We start from the raw sequence: 27,492 nt of genomic DNA, 5'->3' as shown, positions 1-27,492 counted from the left end.
CTCAGGAGAGAGGGGATAAAAGCCTGCTGAGAAGTGTTCCTCCCGGGCAGAGAGGGTGGTCTTTTGTCTTCTCTCTCTGACCCTATTTGCAAATATATACCTTTTGTATTACCAACAATGTGTGCCTAAAGGATCATTGAGCCTCCAGAGAAACGAACCGTGATTTTTACATCAATAGTGTCAGTAAACACCTTTTAAGTGGTGTTGCTGCATAGTAGCCTAATACTACTGTGCAGTAGCGTCTCAGCACAGTTTTTGCCATGCAGTGCTACCACGCAGTAGCATCTCATGTACGCACCCACTGACCCCTAGCAAGACTGAGGTTATGGTGATCATCAGAGAAAAGTGCTTTGAGGAGTTTGCATCCATTGTCTGGTACAGTTCCTTTTGGCTGTTGTTAGCTCATATCCCAGATTATCAGTTTGTTCTTCACTGACACTAAAAAATCACAACAGCATCTGTGAGTAATGTTTTTTTTATCAGCTCTGGCTGTCTAGGCAGTTTCATCCTGTCAGTGATGTGGCCTCAGTTATTCATCTCCCAGCTGGACTACATCAATATTTTATACCTGGACACAAACACAGGATATTTTAGGATACTCCAATTAATTTAGAATATAACATTGCATCTCCCTAGCAACACAGGCTTATATGAGCAAACTGAAACATCCTTTGCTCTCTAAAACTAGATTCTGATAGAATATTGAGTCCAGTTGCAGGTCTGTGTCTCCAGGGTGCATGGGGTCCTGCCTGTAACATATGGAAGATGGCCATATATCCTGAGGTAAAGATAAAGGTTGACATTAAGTATTTTTATTTACTTCAATGTACTTCTGAATCAGGCCCATAATAATACTGGCCAAGGCAACTGATTGCATCTCGCTTTAAGTGGCCTACAGCTCAAGGTTTATTGTTTTTGATTTCTCTGTTGCTTTTATAAAGGAAATAGAGCAAATATTCCTTAAACATTAAGTTCTAGGTGAGTTTGTCTTTAAAAATACACTTTCAAAACTAAGCAGCATTGGAACTTACTTCTAAATTTAAGTTAAACCCATCAGTGTTTTTCCAAGCAGAGGATTTGTGCTTGAGGCTTCAGGAGCCTTTAGGATCCTTAAAGGATGCTTTCGTTTTAAGCTGCACAGTTTGGATCTTGAAAAAATAAGCTTTAGTAACAACATGTAAGTTCATTTCATTGAACTTAACAGAGACTATTTGCCCATGTAGAATTATCTATTTGCATAATTGTTCATGGTATTGGACTAAATTTTATTAAAAAAATATTAATAATACTGTAAATAGTACTGGTACCCAGCTTTCTGGCCTCATAGCCAGTGAGTGCTGTAGGGGTCAGTCCATGGGCTAGATACCATGCTGGGTTGACTTATGGGGTTGGTCTTTAGGCAGACCAAACTCTGTATGCCAGATCCAGCTGCGTGCCACATCTGGCATGCACCAGCCTGAACCCATGAGCTGGCATAGATGGCCACATTATCCAGCCCACAGGCCTCCCCCTGGGTCTGGAAATTTGGCAGCAGAGGAATAACATTTAACACTGCCACTGTTCCCCCACTGCCAAATTTCCAGACCCCAGATGACATGGCTCCATGAGCCAGATCTGGCCTGCAGGCCAGAGGTTAAGCACCTTGCTTTAGATTAACATTAAATGTCTTTAATCTTATTTGCAATTAGCGCAGGCTGTTTTGTGTTAGTCTTTAAATCTTTCATTTTAATTTCCAGTTTATTTGCTTTCTACATTATCACTTCTATGTTTGGGTTCTAAAAAGTGTGTGAAAATATTATAATGTAAACAAGCAAGTAAGAAAGATATTTAAAGGAAAGCTATCTGTCAGGTTGTGTAAATTCTTTCTTTCATCAAACTTAATTTTTGAAGTGACAGCCCTCAAAAAGAGTCCCTTAAAGACCAAATCAAGGTTTCCCTAATCTCCTAGTAATTTCCCCTCTCTGTTCCTCAGGATCATATTCCAAGTAATTTTTTTTGTCTTGAAAATGTAGAAGGATCCTTCCCCAGATGATTGGAAACAAATTAACCAACTCTACAGTAGCTTTAAAAGAATGACTCAGACACCAGAGGTAAAATAACAGGTGTGTTTGCTATCCAGCTGGAAGAAACAAGAATTCTTTTCACTTGAGGCCAGTCCTACAATATCTCACAGGTCTTGTTAACTAACTTGATTGACTTTCTTACACAGTATATGCTGTGTACAAGATGTCATGATATGACTTGATTTCTTTTACAAATAAAAGGAAAACCCTCTCAAGCACAAATGGAACATGTTACAAAAGTTGTCACTTTGCCTTTGTTTGTACTGATATAGTGTTTCAGTATAAAATACCTGGACACATTAGAAAAGCAATTTTATGATTCGTCAGCAATGGGGTATGCCGCTTTTTGCTTTATAGTGTTTGGGCTTCTTTAAAAATGTTTGATGTGTGGTGATTTAATGTGACAGAGCTCTGGAAACCCTTTCAAGTAAAAATGTTGCTTGGGTGAATAGCCTGAGAGGGAACAGGGAGTTCATAGTTCTCCCCTTTCTGAGAGGGGAGTGACAGAACAAAGGAGCAGAGTCCCAAGCTCTCCTGTTCTTCCAGGGCTCACATGACTTGTGTTTTGTAAAAGAGGAAAAGGGAAGAGCAAATTGACCAGGTATCACTATAGTAGGAGAGAAGACTGAAGCTGCATTTTTTTTCTGAAGGGAAGAATAAGGAGGAGCAGAGAGCCTGGAGCTTCTGACCGCTTCTAGAGGTGGGGGATCTGAAAAACAGTGCTTTACTTTCAGCTTGGTGTGCCCGCGTTCTGAGTGCAGCACATGCCTAGAAGAGGAATTGCATTAGTTTGACCAGGCCTGCATTATCCATATGGCTTGTGCTTCAGCAGGACTTCCTGGTGTTCTTATCTAATAGCTGATTCAATCAGATATTAGATAAAAGTACCAAAAAGCCATGCTGAAATGCACGAGCTACACGGATGCTGGGGAACCAGGTCAAACTGACACAAGTCCTCTTCCAGTAATGTGCTGGGGTTTCCCCCCACCACCTGTCAGCAGCTCTGTGTTTCATAGATTCACAGAAGTTTAGGGCTGGAAGGGACCTTGTGAGATCATTAAGTCCAACCCCCCTGCTCTGGGCAGGAAAGACTGCTGGGGGCATATAACCCCAGCAAGGTGTGCATCCGGTTTCTTTTTGAAGATCTCCAGGATAGGTGCAAGCATTTCTTGTAGTTAAGCAGCAACAAGAAGCAAGAGCTTCCATTGTGCGAAAGAGAAGGTGTGAGGCTGAGCACCTCCTGCATGCTCAGGGGGATGACGTTCCCCAAGACAGGAGAACTTGGTATTTATATGGGACAGAACAGGAATTTTAGAGTTCATTAATGGGGGAGAGATGAAAACTACTACCCTGAGTGAAAAATTGCTTGTGTCACACTGTGTCCATTCCCTAAGACCACTGTTCTATCACTTCCATCACTATGCTTGTACTAGCCCCAGAAAGAAATCACTATCATTACTGATTAATGTAGATTCAGGGATGGCCAGCCTGTGGCATGGATGGTGTCTCTGTGTGGCACGTGACAGATCAGGGTGGAAGGGGCAAGCAGCACAGCAGCAGAAAGGACAGGGAGCAGGAAGCAAAGCAGCAGTTCAGGCAAGGAGTAGAAAACAAAACAGCAGATTGGGCAAGGGAAGGGGATCTGAGTGACATTCTGCAAGGTCATGGACTTAGTTTGCGGCATACCTGCTAAAAATACTGCCCTCCACTGGTATAGACGGCAACATAATACAGTAAGACAATTAGATTTTTTCAGTGCCAACAAAAGAAGCTTCTTATTTACTGTCCATGTTTTTTAAACAATGATAGTGATGCAAAAATAAAAGTTTCTTGTGGGTTGGAGAGTTGAAACAATTAAATAAAAGTGTTCCATTTTGTACAGAGTAAGTTACATAACTCCTTTTCTTTTTCCTTGTTTTATTGGCATTGTTTTAAATTTCTAAAATGGGCAAAAGAATCTTTGAGAAACTGTTCAGTGAGGAGACTTTTCTCTGAAATTATTTTATTCATTAGTTTTCTTAATTGCCTTAAGTAGAACAGCCCAGCAAATTGTAAAGTACCTTATGCAAGATTTTATCAACCTTCATTTAATGTTTATTGTTTCCAGATGTACTGTTTTACAGTGTAGTCCTGTGTATTAATAATGTCTGGTTTGGGCCACCGGGGAAAGTATAAAATCTTAGGACTTCATAGACTGACTAGAACCATTATTTTCTGGAATATGCAGAATATTGGTAATTTTAGTACCAAATGGCAATTGGTTGGTAATTTTAGGACTGCATAAATACTTATTATTATTTGTTTTGAAGCTGTTTGTTAAGGCCCTTGAGTATAAACAGTTATCTTAAATCATTTCTCATTTTTTGTACTGATTTAAACATCATGGTTTAACAACGAGAAAATATGTGCATTTGGGAGTGTTGGCATGAGACTGAGCTGAGTACTAATACAATTACAGATGAGTCTAACTGAAAGGAACACCTGTTTTCACATTTTTGTTAAGGTGCTGTAAAAGCAGTAGTTTCCTGCTTGTGTACCATTTGTTTGCATTAAGAAAGCTATTGGAGAAATTCCTGTTGTCTCAGCTGTAACTGTTTTATAGGTATACCTGATATTTTGCCTATGTGTAACTTCAAAAATGAGGATTTGGATTAAGGAAAGGGCTTTAACTTGCTGACTCATTAGTTACTAAGGAACCCTCACATTCCCTCTGTATGCACTACCTGGATTGATAGTTGGGGAGTGCAGGAAGGCAGATTTTAGAGAGTTGTTACTCCTTCCTTCTAGTTCTGGGTATGACTGTAAACTGCATCTGACTGGAGTGCTTGGTGTTAACATGGTGGGGCTTCTGGTGGGAAGGTAGCGCTGATAAAACACCATGATGTTGCAACCTCCAGAGTAAGGTAAAGATAGGGTGCCTCAACCCACTGCCTTGTGGGTACTGTTTGGTTGGAGAAAGGCTAAGGGACACTACCCTGGCAGAAACGTGTCCTCACTTAGTGTTAGGCAGTCAGCAGCAGTTCTTATCTGTTGCTCTCTGGCAGAAGCTACAGCCATCGAGGTACTGAACATCTGGACTCAGTCTGGCCTGTGGATTCAACCTCACTGGTATAAAGGGGGATGATAGGTCTAGGGCTGCCTCCACTCCTCCATACTTTTGCCTAGGCATATGTGGCAAAGGTCTTGGTGCGATGGTTGCAGGACTCAGCGGATTCATCAGGCACCCAACTAGACCTCTTACACGTACACCGTGATCCAGAGGATCCAACAGTTGCCTACTACTCCTTCCCTCTGTTGTGTGGCAGCAACCTTTGTTCCACCAGCATCCCACATGCCAACCAGCACAGTTGAGCAAGACTGGGGAAAAGTAATACGCTAATGTACAAATACTACAGCAGTTTTTTTTTTTTTCTTGTCGTTGTGACAAGGTACTTAGCAGAATTCACAGATTCATTGGAATCTGACAGGCTGCGCCATGAGCACTTATGCTGTGGTCTCAAACTTTTGACCTCTGGGCTATCAACTGTGCATCTTAGTTCCTGTGCCACCCCAGCCCACCTTAGCAATGGAAACAGTTCTGTCAATTACAGCTTTTCCCCTCTGCTGCTGCTTGGGTATCTGAGCTCTTAGTTTGCTGCTTATCAAAAATTTATTAAGGCATGAAGGCTGTGGATAGGGACCTGCTTAATTTGCAGGTTTGCGGTTTTCACAGAAATTGTGAAAAATGGTGGTGTTTGCAGTTTTCAGGAAATATTCCATCAGCCATGATTTCCCACACAATCAACCCAAACTCCCCCCACCCCCAGCATATTATTCTATAATGCACTGTTTTAGAATCTCCCAACCCTTATCATGACATTTAGACAATGCAGCAATCCCTGCAGCCATTCTCACATGCTTGAGACTACTTATCTGTGGCAGTGGTGGGGCCTCTCCACCAAACTGCAGCGAGGGGCAGAGCTGCTGGGAAATGCCTGTGAAATTGGCCTTTCATGCCATAAGCAAGCCATGCAAAAAAGGCTTCCTTTCGTGATGAGTTAAGTAGGTCCCTAGCTATGGACAAATGTAAATTAATTGCTGTAAAAGGAGAGGAGGGGCTACCACAGTTGTTACAATGTAGTTGCATGTTCCTTTAGTGGCTCAAGTTAGCTAAAATGCTAAAACTTTAACACAGTTTCATTCAGGACTAAAATTGCACTGCTTTTGCTGCATTTATATTGCTAGAGAACCATGCAGACTTAACAGGTACAAGTGCAGAGATCTTATATCAGAATCTCTTGACACCGATGCAGTTGTTACATGTGTCTATACCAGTGGTCAGCAGCCTTTTTAAGGTTGTGGGCCAGGTTGACTCACTTTAGGTCATAGGTAGGCCAGTAGGTGGATGCGAGGACTCAGCCACCAGTTCTGATTTTCCATGCTGCCACCATGGGGAAAACACTTGTTGCCACTGCTTTTCCCCCATGCTGGCACAGGGGAAACACCAATGCCAGTACAAGGAACACTCCCTGTGCAGGTGCAAGGAAAAGTAACAGCTGCAGACAGATGCCAGCTGCCAGCACAGGGAAAGTACCTGCTGTTGTTGCTTTTCTCTGTACTGGCATGGGGTGCTTTCTGTGTGCTGGTGCAAGGAAAAGGAGCAGCAGCAACAGGTTCATTCCCTGTGCTGGTGGCAAACGCTTGCCTCCTGCTACCACTTTTCTTTGCATTGGCATGGAGAAAGTGACTGTTGCCAAAGTCCCCTGCTGCCCAGTTACACCAAGGCCCCATGGCATGGGCCAGATCAAAAGGACTCATGGGCCCTAGGTTACTGACCCCTCGTCTATTCCAAAAATTGTAATCTAGGCATAAGCCAAGTCATAAGTATTCCTGCTCCTACCACATTAATATTTGATCAACAGCAACAGATGGTTGTATTTAATTTCTGTCTAAAAATTACTGTTAAAAATATGCAATGAAGAGCATAATCTTCCAAATTTCAGTGTCTGAAATTAATTGTCCTTTGAATTATTTAATTGCTCACTTGTTTTGTTTTTTAGTTTTGTTGTGGAACCTTGAATTTAGGACTTTGAGTTTGAGTTGTCTCAAATACGTACTTTATTCATTTAGAGGTTTATATTTGTATCCACCACCATATCATAGTAAATAGGGTTGCAGAGGATTTCAAGTGTTCATTTACACTATCCTTCTTGCACTAAAACATCATATAGTACAAAATATACATCATATAGCGTAAATCAAACAATAGGTCAAATGGAAGTAAACCAGGGGAGCCAGGGGAAACCTTCCTTACAAAAATGTCACTCCTGTTAAACTAAAATAAACATAATTCAAGTGCTTAGCTAAACAGTCCCTGAAGTTTATTTAACATCTGGCTTGAATGAGCCACTGGAGGAACTGAGTTCCAGAAAAGTGCACCCTCCTTTGGGAATGCCTGATTGCCACCTGCAATGGAGTGTGCAGCCCTAAGAACCACCAGAGTAAGGTGAAAGATTGTAACTCCCATGACAGAAAAAACTGAGCCCTCGTAACTAGACTTCAGACCATTTAGAGCTTTACTGATCTGGACTAACCTCTCAGATTGCAACAAGGGTGGGGCTGCTGAACTAATGGAGAGCATGAGGCCTAGTAGCAGCCTTCAGAGGCAGGACACTATAAAATCTTATGCTTTGGGGTTCTTTTCTAGTGTGGCTCCAGTAATTCAGCTTAGAGGTTACAAAGACATGGTTTACTAGATGGAGGGCCAGCAGATAAAGGTAAAATACCTTATGGCTAGACATAGATCCACAGCAGAAAGTGCACACAGTGCCATCAGTCACACTTTCAGTTGCGACATCGAACCTACCCTGGCTTCAGTTACCACCCTGTCTTACCTGCACTGTGTACACTAATTTGTTTCTCTTCATTTCTTTTCCTGCCATAAGCATTGGAAAGGCACGTAAGAGATTCATGGCAGCTACCAGTTACTTCTAGGCACAGCTTTGTTCACACCATGACACCAGGAAAACATTTTTTTTGCTTGCATTAGAGTCACTGTATAATTAAATTATACCTCTTGGTATTCATTCTCATTTATTTTACTCAGTATCTTTTATGATTTCCTTGTTCATCTGCTGTAAGTTATATTCCAAGTCCTACTCATCTGCCCTTCCATATTACTTGGAGATGAGAGGATCATAGTAATAGCCTTTTAAAGAAAACATTGGACCAGTACTATTTGTATTGTCTTGAATTTGCAAGTAGAAGCCATGACAATAGGTTTGAATTATAGAATGGATTATACTTTGGGCTGATCCACTAAACCAGTGGTCTCCAATCTTTTTTGATCGCGCACCCCTATCAGCAAAAAAAATTTTGAGCACGCACCCCCAATATATGTATATTTATATAAATATAAATAGAAGTACTAATATTTTCTTCCTGCACCCCAATGGATCGTCTTGTGCACACACCCCACTTTGGAGACCACTGCACTAAACCACGAATAAGTAAAGGGCTAGGAACTACCATCAAATGTGTCACTTTTCCCCCATGGCATTTAAAATCAACGAACTAATGATAAATAACTGTAAACCTTTTTTCCTCCCCAGTGTTTACTTTCTCAACCTAAGTTCTGGGCCATTCAGACTTCTGCCTTGCTTCTCCGGACAAAGCTTGAGAAAGGAAGTACTCGTCGAGTGGAACGGGCAATGAGGCAGACTCAGGTAGGACTTCTGCATGTACTGTTTCCAGTCCTTAGTTATGCTCCCTTACACATTTAGATGGCTGCTCACTTTGAGAGAAAAAATGGTATTTTTTTTATTTGATTTTTTTTTTAAGTTAAAGTGCTTCCTAAAATTATTTTTTTTAAAAGTTTGTAACTAAAATCTGGTTCCTTGTCTTTTTCTTTATAGAACTATTCAAATATCATAGTGTAATACTTCCCAATGCAATTTTTTTACCAATTTCATTTGAAGAAATACGAACAAAAATAAAATACATCTACAAGAATTGGAGCTTGTAAATACTGTAATTATAGTGCTGGAATATGGGGTAAAGAGCCATTTGTATGACTGGTCACAGTTTTAACCTTCCCACTGTGACATGTGCCTCTTAATTACTGCCATTTTGCTGTAAGTCTGGGACACTAACGGATGGAACTCTTCTGCTATGTAACGTTTCATGGGTTAGGAGGTATATTTTGAAACACTGGTATTTCACATCAGTTTTATTAGTTAAATGGGGGTTTTTTGAGTCTCCAAGGAGTAAATTGGTTTTTAACACCTGATCAGTTTTGAATTCCTACTAAGCAGAGCACTGAGTTGTTTGGAGGATCCAGTAGATACAGGTCAGGGAGGTGAGGTTTCTAAAACTCTGGAAAAAATGTACTGTTTGAAGGCAATTGTCAATTTGAGTTGTCCGAAATATGTACTTTATTCATTTAGAGGTTTATATTGGTATCCACCATCATATCGTAGCAAATAAGGTTGCAAAGGATTTCCAGAGTTCTTTAACACTATCCAAGTGACATTGAGACCTGTCACATCCTACACTGATAAAGCCATAGCAGCTAAAGTGAGTATGGCATTTATTTAAGCAATTATACACCTGACATACTGCCAAAATCCATTTCAACAGAATGTGTAAAAGATGGCCTGATGAAGAAGTTGTGAGGAACTGATGTTTACAAATACAGGAAGTTTGGTTTATTATGCGTTTCTGACCATTATATGGTATGAGGGAATTTTTAATGTTATTTTATGGTGGGCAGGAAGGTGGAAAATTGACTAACACCAAACTTGAAAATTTGAGGCATTGACCACAGAATTAGCATTAGAGCTGTGATTTTAAAATGAACTTTAACATGAATATGATTTACGTCAGGAGTGTTCAGCTTATGATGTGTGGGATGGATCTGGCTCAGGGAGCCTGGTGGTGTGTTTTGCGGGGCTGGTAAAGAGGCTAGGAATTAGGGGGTGAGCTAGGCAGGGACACGGCTTACTGCCAAAGTCCAGGGAATGGAGCTACTTGGTGAGACATGTCAGCAACGTGGGTGAGTCATAGCTGCATTAACTTCTGTGGTAAGTCTCGCCACTTGTCCCACTGCCATGTCTTGATCTGGTCCACTAGGATCCCAGCAGTCCACATTTGGCCTGGGGAGCAGAGTGCTTTTGATGCCTCTAATTTTAGATGTCTCTATACCAAACATTGGGATAGAATTATGCATTCATATTGATATACCAACTTGCTTTAGATGACAGCTAAACACCAACAGCTGCTTCCCCAAATAGATAAAGAAAAGTTGTATAATGAGTGATTCTTTAAGGTTAACCTGATAACTTGAACAACCTTGTATTTAATTTGAATTTCAAGAATGATTAAATGTTAAGATAGAACTCATTTGATGATGCCCTTTTAATGTTTTAATTTTTAATTATTAGGAAATAAAATGTTAGGAAACTGTCAGATCAGTATTTCTTAATCAGATGTTCAAAGTTTTAAAAATCTTCAGGATCTTTGCACTTTTCAAGCCAGTATTTCAATCACTTTAATATAAACAGGAAGCAGCAGTCAAGAGCTAAAACAGTCTTCTTACTTTCCATTTGAATGTGTTCATTGTTGACCAGGGTGATGTATATTAGAGTCTGAGTTGGGATCTTCATTGCCAATCAAAATGTATTTCTGGGCCATGTGTGCACTTCTATTCGTTATTTTTAATGGTGTTGCGCGAGACCATCAACTCCTTCTGTCATGCTTCCCTAAGTTGAGAGAAAGCTAGGGGGTTGCAACCTGGGGAAGGGAACAGTAAAGGTAAAAGGAGCGAGAGAGAAAGCAGGGAGTAGCTGGAGGAGAAAGGTGGTAGCTTGTGACATATGGCTCTCCCCAGAAATAGCCAGACTGCCATTTCCACAGCAGTTCTTGGACCTCCAGCCACTTTTTTACTGTGTAAAAACAAATAGGGAATTAATTATGGAAAGCAAATTGGAAGAAGTTGTTGAAACACAGACTACTACTGAAAATACATCCAAAGCTCTGGTAATAGAACTAGGGAGAAGCAGGAGTTCAGGTAGTCCAGGAGAATTGAAGAAGAAAAGGAAGGGGAAAAGGGAAATAAAATGACAAAGTTTTAAAACACTTGCAAGATTTGTAACTTCTTGCAGTCCCTGATGGATATGTGAAATGAGCACACTTCACCATCATGCTGTGGTTTTTTTCCTTATGATTTTTTTTAAATGAAATCAAATGTATTTATACTCATTAATATACTCCAACATGTGCATGCAGGTGCTACTGGAAGATTACTCAGATAGTTTAATCAGGGAGGCCAAAGACATCCTGATCCACAGTTAACCAAAGGAATGTACCAATTGTATACTGATGGTTATACTGTGGTGGTTTGATATTAGCTTGTGTGTTCTAATCTGTATGGTTACACTGGATACATATACAGCCATTGGAGCCTTAGTCTTCTTGTAAGACTCTTTTTTTCATAATTCTGTTTGCAACTTTGTTAGCTACACCTCTTAGCCAGTATCTTCACTTGATTTTCTTACCTTGAAATACAGTGTAAACCATACGTTCATATAGTTCCCTCTTGATTGCTTTCCTTGGCAGCCAAGTTTGCCTGTTAGTGGGAGAGAAATGTGCATCTTGAAAAGGGTGTTTTTAATAGAGTTCAGGAGAGCTGGGAGCAGACTGGCAAAATTATGGACTAATCATTATGTCTAAGATTGAAAGGTCACATGAGATCTGGTTTTATATTCTTAGTCATACACAGATGTATGTGGTTGGGAGTTCAGTGTCAACTGCACTGTAATTTTCACTTAAATAGTACTTTGGAGTGTCATTTTCTGCAGTAACTAATATTTTTTCTGTATATCTCTAAAAGGAAAGTACCATATTTACTTGATCCAAGACAGGGTTTTCCCCCCAATTAGCCTGGTGAAAAAAGCCTCTCGTTTTCTAATCACATGCAAGGAAATCTCACTAAATACATTGTCTATTGCCAAACTGCTGCCAAAAGCAGCATGTGGTCAGCAGTGGAAACCAACTGTGAAACTAATATAAATGCAACCAACACTGAGCATAGATATATAAAACACATGGCCTACATTGGGCAAATTTTTTGGAAAATTTTTCATGTACCAGGTCAAATTAGTCAGATCAGTTCCAAATCCTTTGAATTGTTCAAAAGCCTTGTGTGGCCCTACTACTGGCAGGTATCTTACACCTTAGACTCTTCAGCTTGGGGCTTCAGATACTTCTAAATCCTTTGGTGGGCATCCTATGCGCAGGCCCAAACCTGGAGGCTTCGGTTTTGGATGCCCCCAAGATTCACATGCCCTCTGCTGTATGGCCACAAGAGTAAGCTAGGGCAGAGTCTCCTGTTTCCATAAAGTCAGCATGTAGCTGAGATCCTCCCACTGGAAGCTGGCCAGTGGGAAGCTAACTATGAGGCTCTCATAGGGAATCCTATCCCCAAGCAGCCAGGGGTGCACCCTCCACTACACAGTGCCATTGTTAAATGTAGTTCAGCTTGGGTACCAGACCAGTGCAGCGACTATACTTGATCTTAGCCCACAAGAGGCCAAGACCATAAGAACAGATTAATTCAGCCCATCTGAATAAGACATACACCAGTGCAGATTAAGTTCAATTTCCCTCACTGCCTACTGTTTTTCAAGTCATGGTGAGCCATGATATTGCATAGCCAGAATCCCTCTGTTGCCCACTCCATCAGCCTGGTACATATGATTAGTGTGGCTCCACCCTCCAAGAGCTGGAGCTGAAGCTGAAGCTGGACCAGGTTGCCCCGTGCCTCTTCTGCACATAAATTTTTGGAGCATCCCAGGACTTGCAACAAGAACACTTGATTCCAGTCATGAGTGACAGCTAATTAGCACATGGATCCTTTGTGGAGTATACACACATAGTGAACAGTGCTAAGCTGTGGGGTCACCATGGAGGGCAGGACCATACTAATCAGATATGCCAGGCTGCAAAAGGGTGCAACAGAGGGATTCTGGGAGAACTGCACACAGTGTTGTTGCTCACCTTGACTTGAAATTATGTTAACTCTAGTGGGGCCCAACTCAGTGAACTGTATAGTAAATCATGAGCCTTTTGGCTTTGGGCTAATACCATGCATATTTTATATTAGATATAAGTAGGTGCCAAAGTGCTGCTCAAATGTGTTTATGAAACATCTGGGTTTGAGACTTGCAGCAGTTTCAAAAAAAGGTAACATGCATGAATTCTGGATTAACTAAATATGAGTACTATATACAAGTTGCTACAGCCATTTTTAATGTCAAGGTTATTTTCCAATTTACTCCTCATTTCCACATGCTCAGGGAAAACAGGTTCTGACTGGAGAGGAAGAAGGTATTGCCAGGGGAAAAAGTTGTGGGGAAGCAGACAGCAAATGTCTACCTGGCTCCCCAGATTTATTTTCTGTGCTATAGCAGTGGGACAAATTCAAGGAAAACCTCCAATAATTAGATTCTATACCTGGAAAATTAAAACAAATTTATAAAATTTCCATATATAGAATCTAATTATTGGGGGGTTGTTTTATAACCAGGGCCATCTTCTATTTGAGAAAATACGGTAATTATTTGTTGATTTCTGTTTCTAACTAGAAAGTCAGTAGATGGTTTCTTTTCTGTAGCTAATGTAATTCTTTTTAAATGGAAAGCAATTTAGATTGTGGTTACTGAAAGAAAAAACATGGTGTAAAACATTTGATATAGATCTCACAGAGTCAGCATGTGTATTAGTCTAAGACATAACCTACACTACAACAACTCTGCTGCATTATCTTTTGTGTTTGTCGAGGTCTTTTACTATTTATCTAGAAAAATAATTTGTCAGTGATCTTGTTTATTTTTAATAAAATTCCTAGCTAAAATTGAATTGGCACTTTCTTATCAGTTCTGCTTCATTATATGAGTTGTACTTGGCAACTGCCTTGCTTTAGCTGAACTTACTATATGGGACATGGTTTTAAAAAGGGAGAAACTGTGCTAGACAGCTACATTAAGGAGTCCTGAAGCATCCAGTGTTTTTTGCCTTGTTGCCCAAGCTGCATGTACTTCCATTGGAGTCTCTGATAACTAAGGCGAGGGCAGCACAGAGGCCTCCTCTTCACATGCAGGTAAAGGCACAATTGGATCTAATGCATGATCCACACACAATTGTGCCTCCTTTCATGTCACGTGCGTGGCAGGAGGTGTGATAGTGGGATCCAATCACACTTAATTGCTGGTGTAGAGGAAGCCTGAGCCTGGGCTCCCCCCTGTATTATCAAGAAGCATGCTCCCACAGCTGGGAGTCCTCTTTGCTGACCAGGCTCCCAGCACAGGAACTATGTGCATCCAGGACCCAGAATCCAATGCCTGATGCGCTCTTGGTCCTGGCTGTGCCACACACCCAGCTGGAACTGAAAACCTTGTCAGATACAGGACTTGGTCCCAGCTGCATGTGGGGTGCACCTGGGACCAAGAGCTAAGGAGATGTGAGTACTGTGGTGGCAGAATGGTCAGTCATACCACCAAGGAAATAAACCCTATCCTCCAGCTTAGGGTCCATTCACCAAAAATAAGGTAGCTAGGCTGCCTTAAAGGAACCCCCCTGTCACCAGAGGCAGATTAAGGTGCATTGGGGCTGGGCAAACATGGAATTAGAGATCCCCTCCCCCATGGTAGCTGGGCTGCAGTGAGAGGGGCCCTTGCCCCTCCTAGTGCTGGCAGGGAAAACTGGGTGGACCCTGCCTGGCTGGGGAGGGCACATGCCCACCTCTTCTTCCTGCTCTCTGCCCTTGCTACAGCTGAATTTACAGACACAGGCACGCACACTTTATTCTCACTCTCTCCACATGGACACAAGCACACTCTCTGTGCCATGAACACACAAATGCATGCACACGCTTTCCCCTCACAGGACTTTTCCCCTCACCCACCCCGGATCACGCAAAGACAGCCCTTCTCCCCCTGTCTGCCCCCCCCCGAGCTGTCAACAGCTCAGTCTTGCTGTCTGCCCAGCCCTTATTACACTTACCTGTAGGGAACCGCTGCCCAGTTGTCCCATGCAGCTTTGCAGAAGCAGAGGTCTGGGCTGGGCCAGGAGTGCTGTGCCATGTCTTTGTGGGCAGGAGGTGGCACAAGGAGGGGTGGCTGCAAGGGGGGTAAAATGAATTTGGGGAGGCTATAATCCCCAAGGCCCTCCCAGCACTGCTGCCTGCAAAGGCACAATGTGGCACGGTGCCCTGACCACACCCCCGCCCACCAGGTGCAGCACAGCTCTCCCAGCCTAGCTCGGCCCTTTCTCCCAAAAACGGCACCACGTGGCCTGCCTCCCTCCCCACCCCTGCCCCAAGTGCAGCACGGCTCTCTCAGCCCGGGCCCAGCCCAGCCCACCCCAGCCCTGCTGGGAGACAAATAAGGACGGTGAGTTTAAAACTGAAGCTTTCACGTTCCTGGTGATGAGGGCCCTGGGCTTGTGCCCAGCTGGCCCATGCAGTAATCTACCTATCTCTGTCACTGCACTCAAGCCGCAGGTTTCCACTGTACTCAGGAACCATGGGCTTAATATCCCTTCAAAGACAGTGGTGGCCAAATGTTAAGCCCCTCCCCCTGCCCGCTGTGTCATGTGCCAAATACTGTGGCTGCCCATGCCATTTATTCAGAGGTGTTGGTTGTAGCGGTGTTGGTCTAAGGATGTAGGCAGTTCCCTCACACTGCAGTTTGGCCACCCCTGCTCTAAGTCATTCTCACTTTCTCATTTTTGACATTGTTAGAGCAAAATTGGGAGTCGGAGGATGTGGCTAGGTTATTTCCTTGGTGACATAAAAAGGCATAGCTATGGCAGTATAGACATACCTTAAGAGATAAGAAACCGGAGCCTGGTGGTGCAATACTTAACCAGATACTTGCCAGAAAATGGGACATTCAGAAAAGGTTATGATGACTTCTCAGCCCCGTAACTTTCTCCAACTAAGCCATATTCTGCCTTTTGGAAAGGTACATATATTGAGATTAAAAAAAAATGTAACCAACCCTTCTATTACTATCATATCAACAAGTAATTGTAATGTTCAAGCTTCTGTTTTCAGTTGGCATTATGTTCATTGTTAGAGAGTCATTATTCACTCCATGTTGTACACTTTTTCAAAATACTTGAAAATATTGAGCCTCCCAGATTTTTCATGTTTCACTTGAAGCAGCAATTGTTCTGAAGGTACTTAACATCTTTAGAGCCCTTCCCTTCAGTGTTGCTGTACAGGTTTCCCATGGCAACGGCAGGGGTTAGGTTCTGGAAAGTTCCCATGGCTGGCAAAACTGTGGTTGGTATAACTAAAGACTTATGGAGGAAAATGTAGTTAGGGACTTATTTGAATACTGTACAGTATAGTGTATAAAAATCATTTTTACTTATCTTGAATACACAGGGTGATCAACTGGGCGTAGGCGTTCTTCTAGGTGTACTTAGGTTATAGCGGGTACACATTGGCGGGTGGGGACGGAGTGCGCCCAGGGCACGACGGCAGTGTCTTCCCCAGCATGTTTGCCTCTTACCCGGGGAAGAGGAAAGGAAAGAGAAAGGGAGGGATGCACCGGCCAGCCCCGGTCAGCATACTGCAGTGTTTCCCTGCCCCCACCTGTCTGAATGGTGGAGTGGCGGGTGTTTTGTGCCTGCCTCCAGTGACACGGGATTGGCCAGTCAGCAGCCCATGGATGGGGCACTGGCCAGGCTGTGTCATGGGTCAGTCTGAGCCTGGCAGCAATGGCAGCCACCTGCCTGTACCCCTGGATGAGCTGCTGGGCTCAGATTGTCCAATGACCTGGGCCATCCAGGGCTGCTGTTTCCTGCCACCCTGCTTCCCTCCCCTGCGATGCAGCATGGGGATCGCCTCACCCGCCACTGCTTGCCCCGTGTTGCTCTGGCGACGTGCCTCCTGCACGTGAGGCTGCAGTGAGGGCAGTGGTGCGAGGCTGTACCCTTCAAACCAGCAGCAGGCACAGGAGACTCATCAGAGGGGCAGTGCAGGGCGAGCAGCAGTGGGCAAGGAGATTCCTGCGTGGCTTCTCTGCTCCCTGCCACACCAGGTCACAGGGGAGGGAAGCAGGGGACAGTGGCAAGTGGGCCTGCTCTTCCCTGCCATCGCACGCACCTCCGGCAGGGCTGGGTGCCACCTCTGGCTGGGGGAGCAGGGGCTGGGGGTGGGGAGGAGAGGCATGAGAAGGGCCAGGGGGTTGGCAGGCTTATGCGTGGCCACGGAAAACCATGGTTACTCAAAGCTGTATACCATAGTAGCCAAAATGGGTTATACAGAATATTAACTGTGGTTGGCGAGGGAAACTTGTACTTCATGACAATTAAAGTGATGGTGTTGAGGGACATATCAGTTAGGCCCCCACCAGACGTGCACAGAAAGGGGGGGTGATGGGATCTGATGCATGATCCACACATTCACACTTCCTGCCATGTCATATGTGCGTGGCAGGAGATATCTCACAAGCCTGGGCTTTCCCAAGACAGCAAATAGCAAGCTCTCATGGCTAGGAGCTCCCTCAGCTGATCTGGGCTTGCAAGTCGGGGTCGGGGAGTGCAGGGTACACTATATGGTCCCATGGCTGAGAGGTCCCATTAGCTGATCCAGGCTCCCTGCCATGGGCACACCTGGCCACACGTTCAGTTAATGGTTTGATAGGAATAAGCCATAAAATTATGACAAGGGAACGAGGTTTCCCATTTGCCACAGAAAGATGTGGATTTTTCCTTTAAAGGAGAAAAATGTGGGAAACCACAGGTTTCCCTTTGCAGACTAGTGGAGTTCCAGCCTGCAAGGGGCTGCTTGAGGGGAGCTGGAAGAGGGCAATTAGGCAGGGGGTGCCACATGCATGTGCACGCACACACACATGCATATGACAGCCAGCCAGTAGGAAGAGCATCTCCCACAGCTCCCTACAGGTAAGTCTATTGAGGGGGGCATAGATGACACATGGGGGGCAGAGGAAAGCTTAGGCAATGCATCGGGGGGCATGTGTCTCCCCCAGATTTGTGTGCACACAGCAGCATGGCCAGACTGGCATGGTAAGACACACCTCTTTGGCCCAGCAGGTGGGATCCAGCGCAGGAGGGCCGAGCAGGGTGGTGAGACTCGTTACTACCACTGGGACCCCTGCACCGGCTCTGCTAACCTCATCTCTTCCCACCACCAACTGCACTGAGCCATGGCTGTATCCCACCACCATGGCCTGGCCACTGCTGCTGCTCCCTTCAGGCTGTGGCTATACTGCAGAAGGGAGGTGGGGTGAGGGGCAGCATGGGCAGCTAGAGGGAAGTGGCAATGGCAGCTGGGCCATGGTGGCAGGATAGAGCCACGGCTCAGCATGTGAGTGGCTGACGGTGGGAGGAGGTGAGGACAGCATGAGCCTTCCATTACTTCTCGCACTGCTGGCAGTGCAGCTGGTACAGGGGTCAGGATGGTGGCCACACCACCTCTCTCTGCCTGTCCATGCTGGGTCCTTCCTGCTGGGCCACAGAGGCAACTCCTGCCCGTGCCAGTCCATGCAGGCTGCAGTCCTGTGCTCACTGTGGGCACACAAATCAGGGAGGCATGTGTCCCCACATACTCACCACCTGCCCCCACATACCTACCACCTTCCCCTACACACTGAGGAGGCGGTGGATTGGGAGTGAGCCACACCAGCAGGACTAGGGAGTTGGGGGACTGTTAGTTGGGAGTGAGGGACACTGGCAGGGCCAAGGGGTTGCAGGTCAGGAGTAAGGAGGACAGACAGGGACAGGGGTCTGTGAGTTGGGAATGAGGGGCATTGGCAGGGCCAGGGGGCTGTGAATCAGGGGTGAGGATTACTGGCAGGGCTGGGAGTGGGCTGTGGCTTGGGAATCAGGGGCAACAGCAAGCATGCAAGAAATTGAGGCTGGTATGCATGCAAGAAAGCCTCAATTTACATTTTCACTGGCTGGCTTTTTTGCATGCATACCAGCCTCTGGCCTCTTTATTATTCATTTCATCCAGGAAGAGCACACACCAATGACAGATGCCTCCTCAGCCTGATGAAGGGTATTTAAACCCAAAAGCTTGCTAAGAACATTTTTCCAACTATTTAGTTGGTATAATAAAAGATATCAGGTTCACCCAAAGAACCTTCTCTGCCCATGAGTTCCAGGAGCTACTCTGCTAGCAACATCTGAGCTGGGTAGGACTTTTTAAAGCTAGACTCCTAGGGCGCATCCACACATTCAAGCACGTGCACTTGCAGCAGCTCAAATAGAAACAGTGCAAATTTGAGCCAGGGCTTTTTGCCTCAGCACATGTGCTCAGACATGCACTTTGGTGTGCAGCAAATTGTGCCACTTGGGGCAAAATAACCCTGCCTGGCTCCTCCCAGATCTGCAGTCAGGGGGAGCTAGAGTCCAGGGTCAGCACCTGTGCTGTCCCCAGCAGTATAAAAAGCTGCCCTGTCCTGGCCCCATCAGTACAAAAAGTTGCTTTGGCAAGTAGCTCAGGGCTACTTGCTCTCAGGAGCTTCTGGGCCAATTGGTACCTGGAGACACTACCCCTTGTGCCAGGTGGACCGCTGAAACAGCCCTAAGAGTTCCTTGCACCCTTTACCCGCTGCAGCAGTCTGGCAGTGGGAGCTGCTGCCGGCTGTGACCTGCTGCACACCTGCCAGACCCAGATAGGCACTGCATAGCCAGTAGAAGTATCTGCCTCTCTGGGCCAGCTGCCAGTGGGCTGTGGCTGCAGAGTCGGCCTCTGTGCGACTCTACTGCCATGTGAGCCTGGAAGATGTTCCAGGTGTGGTGGCTGCTTTGAACTGTCAAAGCATGTCCTCCTGGCCCCATTTGGCCAGGAGGTCAGCTACAGCCAGCTGGGTCCAAGGTGTCAGCTCTGAGCAGGCAGGGTCCTGCCACTGGCCTCCCTAGCGGGAATTCTGGTGTTTCCTATTGGAAAACTGAAAAATCCCTGATAAAAAAAACATCCTAGTCACTCTGTAAAATACCCCAAAATCCATGTTCTTCCAGAATTAAAACAAAAGACCACTATAAAGAGAGCAAGAGGGAGAGTGAGACAGAGAGACAGCGATCAGTTGGGCAATGTTTTATTGATATATCTACAGTGTTAAAGCTATTTGGAAGACTACCAGTGTCTCTATCATAATAATAAAGTAAACTCTAAAAACATGTTTCATGAATACATGAATATATGTTTTGCTGCCCCCACACAGGGGCTATGCCCCCCCACACACAGGGGTTACAGCCCCCCAACTGGGGCTATGGTCCCCCCTCAGGAGCCATGGTCCCCACACAGGGGCCACAGCCCACACGGTCAGAACGTTCCTCTTAATCTCTAACCTAAATTTCTTCTACTGCAGCTTGAGGCCATTGCTCCTAGTTCTGTTCCCTGTGGTCATAGAGAAAAGTCCATCTCCAACGTCTCTGTAATTGCCCTTCAGGTGTTTGAAGACTTATCAAATGCCCCCTTAGCTTTCTCTTCTCCAGACTAAATAACCCTAGTTCTTCCAGCCTTTCCTCATAGGTCGTGCTTTCCAAGACACTAATAATTTTTGTTGCTCTGAGCTGGACTTTCTCTTATCTGACCACATACCTCTTGAAATGACAGGCCCAAAACTAGACACAGTACACCAGGTGAACCTACACCAGTGCTAAATAGAATGGAAGAATAACTTCTCTTGATTTGCAAATGACTCTCCTGTTAATACATTTCTGGATGCTGTTGGCTTTTTGCAACAGGAGCACACTGTTGGCTTATATTCAGTTTATGATCCACCATAACCACTGGGTCTTCTTTGCAGTACTGCAGCCCATCCAGTCGTTCCCTAGCCCATGGGCGACCGGTGTTTCCTGTGTCAGGGGGGCACTTGCTTCCCCAGCGGACAGTCAGCAACTGGAGTGGGGGAGTCCCCACATGGTCTGTGGCTGAATGTCACCTCTGTCTCTTCCCAAAAACTCTGCTATGTGATAGTTTGCTTAACAAGGTCACTGCAAAGGGCAGACTCTTCTACCCCCTTTCTCAGGTGACCCTAAGTTGTAACCTGAGCTGGATACATTCCTGGAGGGGTGGGGAAACCTGCTCCCTCTGCCTACATGACTGGCATCACGTATCTGGGTGAGGGGCTAACGCTTCCTATTGTTCTAAGCCAGGGTTAGGCAACGTTTTTTGGTCAGAGTGCCAAAAACCCCTACAATGCCTACCTTGGAAGGTGCTGGAGTGCTGGCATGCCAGAAAAACATGAGGGCAGGAGTGCATGGCAGGATGTCCTGAGTGTGCCTCTTGCCCCCCAGCCCTGCTGCCCCTTGCCCCCCACCCAGAGCCCCTGCTCCCCAGCCCTGATGCCCCCCAGCCCTGCTGCTGCTTCCCCCCCAGACTTGCTGTCCTGTACCCCTCAGCCCTGTTCCCCCGCCCCACAGTCTAGGCTCCCAGCTGGCAGCAGCTACCCAGAGCCAGGGTGAGCTGCAGCTGGGAGGCTGCAAACAGCTGCTCCAGGCTCTTGAGCCCCAGCATCAGCTCCATACTGGCGCGTGCACTCGTGCGTCGGAACAGGTGGTGGGGTAGGAGCCTGAGGCAGCGCAACCTCGGTTTCTCCCCCGCTCCTGGCACAGAGGTGATGGCAGGGCAGCTTTTGACTGGAACCCTGCACAGCTGTTTGTAGCCAGCCTGGGCTCTGGGAAGCTGCAGGAAGCAGCGGGCAGGCTGCAAACATCTGTTCTGGGCCCCACAGCTCCAGCATCAGCTTCATGCTGGCGGCGACTGCACTGGCACCTTGGGGCAGGCTGTGCTACCCTGCTGTCTGTGCTGAGGTGTGCACGCAGTCACCACCAGGATGGAGCTGATGCCAGAGCTGTGGAGTCCAGCACAGCTGTTTGCAGCCTGCCCGCTGCTTGCTGCAGTTGCCCAGAGCCTGGGCTGGCTACAAACAGCTCAGTGCAGGAGCACACCTACTGGCCCATCACATGGCCAGTCCTGCAGACCACGGGGGGAGCTCCCCCATGGCTGATCCCGGTGACTTGCAACTGGTAGTGGCGCACTGGCGCACTCCCTGGCCGGTGCTCTCAGGGGGGGCACCAGTGCTCTCGCCTGCCCAGGAACACTGTAGTCAGGGGTGCACGTGCACCCCCTACGCATCGCCACTTTCCTAGCCTGCATTTGTGCATGAAGTTATTTTGCCCCAAATGCAGGACTTTGCACTTGTCTTTGCTAAATTTCATTTGGTTAATTGAAGACCATTTTTCCAGACCATCCAAGCCATTTTGGATCCTAGTCATGCCCCTACTGAGTGTCTGCAACTCTGTCCCACTTGGTGTTACTTCAGCTATGTCTGTTTAAGGTTGTCTCACTGCAGTGTAAACATGTCCTTTCTCCCTTAAAAATGTGGGGGGGACATGACACATTCACTGACCTGACAATACCATCTCTTAAAAGTACTTCAGTGAGATGGTTTTTATTTTTGATTTTTGTTTCTTTGTTTTTTGTTCCCCCCCCTTATGACACAAATGAGCTAGCCTAAATTTAGACTCATTTGCATGCAGTTCTTTAATTGCCAGTAGATAGGATCAGTAGCCTTAGCTCTGTAAGATCTCTTTCAGGTCAGGAAATGAATAATCTGCTTTTAAACCCAGCCTTGTTGGACATAAAGTTTACAGCTTAACTGCTTCAAGATAATGCAGGGCAGGTTGCGGAGGGCACCTGACCTGTGAGTAAAAGTGGACATAACTTTCCCAGAGAAGAAAAACTAGTGCTGAAACAAATTTTTCTTTTGAAAACACACAGGATTAAGTAGGTCACACTTCCTTACTAGTTGGATAAGGGAAATTTAGATGTTTTTAATAGTTTTCAGTTCATAATTTATATAAATATATATGTTCTTAAAACAGTCTAGGAAGCCTTTTTTCCTAAGTGGATTTATCCTATAATTTATCTTTGGTGTCTTTTAACATTGAAAAGAGTGCACTTGAATATTGTTTATTAGTATCAGGCTCATGTTTGTCCAGAACAGGAAACTTGTCATAACAGTAGCCAGCTAGGCTGCAAAGGATGTGACAGGCTATAAAAATACCTTATTTATTACAGCATGCTTCACTAGGGTGGTGACTATTGACGATAGTGCTACTGATCCAAACGATGATTACATGGGAAGTACTGTACATATCCTGTTCTACTGTTTGGCTTTTGACTAGAAATAGCAAGGAAGAATTGTCATGTTCATGAGTGAATTATCTGCTTCTAATGACCTTGGTCTGTTCTGATGTTAATTTTGATAACTAATGCCTTATGTAGCATTAATTGTTGAAATCATATCTTCCTGTCTATCATAGTCTCCACCCAATCCAAAGCCATTTAAAAAAGCTTTTAGTGAAGAAAAGCTAGCAATCTAAATGTATATTTTAAATAATTAGTTTCTTAATTTAAAGGGAAAGTTGGTTTGCTTTGTGATATTTTACATGAAACAAGAAGTATTCAATGCTTAGATTCCACTACTGCAGTCAACCTAGAAAAAATATAGTCTCTGACATTTCCCTTCCTTCCTCCTCTACAAAACATCACATTCTCCCATACCTTCCTAATCAGCAACCCCTAGACCCAAAGACTCCCACTCCAAACAACCAAAACATTCCTATACCTCAGACACCATTCAACATTGCATTTGAATGCATGCAAACAAATCCTTGAAATCTTATAGCCATCCCAGTCATGCCTCTGCCACTTCTAGCTGTCAGTTTTATCTGATATACCTTTCAACCCTCTTCCTCTTAAAGTCATAACTTATTTGTAGATATGACACTATATTAGGAGTTGGGACACCATGGTATTTTTTTCCTGCCTGTTACTAGGTCAAATATGTATGCTTTGAACAGATCACCTTCTTCTCTTTTTCTAGGTTTTTCTCATTTGTTAAACACTGGAAAATATACTGGTAAAAAGTGCAGTGTCCATGAGCTGAGTATGTTTTATATTGTGTTAGAACTTCTGTAGAGATAACAGCAATGGACTATTACAGCTAGACTGTTCTCAGTGGTGGCAGATGACAGAGCAAGGGGCAATGGTCTCAGGGTGCAGCATGGGAAGTTTAGGTTGGATATTAGGCAAGACTTTCTCACTAGAAGGTGGTGAAGCACTTGAATGGGTTACCTAGAGAGGTGGTGGAACCCCCATTCTTGGAGGTTTTTAAGGCCCAGGTTGACAGAGGCCTGGCTGGAATAACGTAGTTGGGGATGGTCCTGCTTTGAGCAGGGGGTTGGACTAAATGACCTTCTGAGGTCCCTTCCAGCCCTCATTTTCTATGATTCTATTATTTCTCAGTAGCTGAGGCCTTAAATTTAACCTGTTATGAAAGCATCTTCTGCCCTCCCAGGTTAATTAAATAATACATTTAAAGAAGACACTCATTTCCAATGGAACTTCTGATTCTTTAAGGCTGGATGGGTGGCGTGAGCCACTCATCCTGTGCACAGAGTTGGTACGCTGGCCTGATCCCATGCAGGGTCAGTCTGTGGGTGCAATCTGGCTACAGCACAACTCCATGCTGGTACAATGTCGTATCATTAATGTCATATCTGTTGGTGTAATGTCATGCCATTATGTTGACTTACAAAATGTTAATACCATTGTGGACAAATTGCAGGTGGTAATGGAATGATAAAAATGTTAGGAATGCAAATATATCTCAAGGCAGGTTGAATAAAAATAATTTTAAAAACATACATTTTATTAAAATTAAATCTGTTAATGTGTTAAAATGTTAAATCGGTTTAACATAAATTTGAAAATGACAGCCTATATTACGGCCTAAATTTCCGATGATGTTTAATTGAAATTATTTTAATATATTCAAGCAGTTGGGTTTGTTACTTAATGTTTAAAGAATGTTAGACATAGTGAGAAAAGTTGCTATTAAGTGCTTGCAAGAAAGAGAGGTAGTTAGCTTTGTTAGTCTGAAGCAGGGGCAGGCAAAATAGCCTGCAGACTGGATCCAGACCACCAGGCCATTTTATCCAGCACACAAAGCTCCTCCAACAAACAATTATTACTGGCCTCCAACTGCCCTTTCTGAAAGCCAGCTGGAAGCATGGTCTTTCAGAGGTCATGCGCTATCAGACTGAGTAGGCTCTGTGCCTCCACCTCTGTGTGCCTTCTGGAACTCCAGCTGGGAGCCCCATGTGAAGTCACTGAGCATGATGGTGCGCAACTGGACAGCTGGTGAGTGGGAAGTGTAGTGCCATGGGGCACATGTGGTAGCATAGAGCCATCCCATCCCGATGGCGTGGGTGTGGGTGGCGTGTGTGTGTGTGTGAATGGGTGGGAGTGGGAGTTCCCCTCCTGTCACCCTCATGGTGTGCAGCCCCTGCTGCTGGCAGCAGCAGCAGATGACAGCATGGCCTTGGGGTGCTCGTGGTCCACAGCTGGCAGAGCCCCCCTCCACCCCACTCCCCCAGTTGCGCATACACTCCCCCACTGCTCCTCCCTATGTCCCCCTGCTGCACTGTGTACCTGGACACCCCTCCTACACCATGCACCTGTCCCAGTGTTCCTTCTGACACCTGTCTACTGCACCACACACCCCCTCCGTATGCTCCCAGCACCTCCCCACTACTTCATGCACCACCCCACGGCTATTTCCTGCAGTCCCTGCTATACGCCACACACTCCTTTTGACATTTATTAATGCTTTATAAAGGGGTGTGGGGAGCCTCCAATTTTCTGTTTGCCCAGGGCCCCAATAAATCTTAATCCACCATTGAATACAAGAGATGAGGTAGGGAGAGAAGAGAAGGAAGTGGTGCAGTGCTAGGAGAGGCAAACAAGTAGTAAACCTTGTCACAAAAGTAATGGGATAAGAACCTGTACTCCTAGTTTAGACCATACTTAATACAATCCAGTCTGTGGATGATTTCTTGTTCCACAATTTTGCATTCAAGTTCATTTAAAAAAAATATTTTCTAAGAACAGCTACCCTGAGGTCAGCGATGGAATGTCTGGGGGAGGTTAAAGAATTGTGACGCAGGTTTGTGTCTTTCCAGAACTGGTCCCAGATCAGCATTAATTCTTATATGTAGGGATCATGCGCTGTCTACCCAGTGTAGACACTAGAGGAGCACTGGAAGCAGGTGATGGGATACATGACAATGGTAGAGGTGCAGGAGAATGAGCCTTGGATATTATAATTCATGTTGTTTGCTCCAGTGATCATGGGGTCAGTTACTGATGCTGGGATATAGCAGGCATCTGGGTCTGTTACAAGGCCTGGTATCCTAGTGAGAATCGGGGTTAGATAGCCTGCCAGTAAGCCAAGGCAGGTTTATCCATCATGGCTACCTAAAGACAGTTGCCCTTTTCCAAGAGGGGTTGGAGGTCATATGTGTCCAATGTGTTCAGATTTTGGGCTGTAGGTAACAGCCATTGGGATCCTGTTTTCCTTGTTTTATGGTTGGTACTGTAGCAAGGGGAGTGGGTGTAAGTGCCTGGAGACAGTGGGCATGTCTACACGAGACACTTACTGCGTTAGCCTAATAACGCTGTGCAGTAGTGTCATGGCAAAAACCATGCTAATAGCCAACAATACAGTGTTATTAGGCTAACACACAGTAAGTCATTGTGTAACCGTGTGCTGGTGCGACTGCACAGTAACTTTAGATACTGCACATTTAGTTAGTGTTTTATTAAGGAAGTACTAAATTCAGTGCACAGTATCTAAGGCTCATTAACGAATGTGTAGATGCACCCAGTGTTTATTAAAGTGTTAAAACAGCTTTGGTGGTAGCTGCCTATTGTGCAAGTGCAGAAGGAATGTTTTCTTCACTTCAGTTTCTTTTAATAAGTAGCTCATTCTGAATTGAAAAATGGATTGAGAATTGAAAAAGTAGAAAAGTTTGCTTTCCTATTCCAAACTATGAATAACATTTTTATGTAAGAGGTTGAGATCTATGAGTTCTAAAATTTTGAAGGACATAGTTGCCAGAAGCAATCAATGCATTTCACTAACTATAGATAATATTTGCTTGGTTTAATAAAGAGATTAGTTTAAAATACAAAACATGTTTTGATAAGTTTTTTTTTCTTATTTACCCATCACTATTTAAAAATAACTATTTAAAATAAACAAAATAGTTCTGTGTCCAGTTACTGTATTTATTTAGCTTTCAGGAATAATATTTGTAGTGAAATTGCATAGTTACCATTAAGTGGCGATAAATAATCAGAACAAATTAATCTTGTCATTAAAGGAACAGAAACACTCCTTTTGCTTGATCATTTTCTTCTCCAAGGAGCGTGCCCTCAGCCTTCCCCATATACCTTATCAAAAAAATTACTGCTGAAGTATGACCAAAAGGTACCAATGCAGTCTGTTTTAGACGAAGACAGATTTCAAAGTTGTCATGAAGCTTAAGCACTACTCCTGAC

At 44.6% G+C, this 27,492-nt stretch overlaps 1 protein-coding gene across 1 annotated transcript in view; it reads left to right on the top strand.

The window, feature by feature from the left end:
* The window catches only part of TTC27 (tetratricopeptide repeat domain 27), a 215,503-nt gene that overhangs the window by 109,680 nt on the left and 78,331 nt on the right, over nt 1-27,492 (top strand). The window contains exon 10 of the mRNA XM_019549711.1: nt 8,654-8,767. Coding sequence (XP_019405256.1) covers nt 8,654-8,767 — 114 coding nt within the window. The remainder of the gene's footprint in view (nt 1-8,653; nt 8,768-27,492) is intronic.

Source organism: Crocodylus porosus, unplaced genomic scaffold (genome assembly GCF_001723895.1).
Source record: "Crocodylus porosus isolate Cpor-Errol unplaced genomic scaffold, CroPor_comp1, whole genome shotgun sequence".
Lineage (NCBI taxonomy): Eukaryota > Metazoa > Chordata > Crocodylia > Crocodylidae > Crocodylus > Crocodylus porosus.
This window is presented reverse-complemented; position numbering and strand designations above follow the sequence as displayed.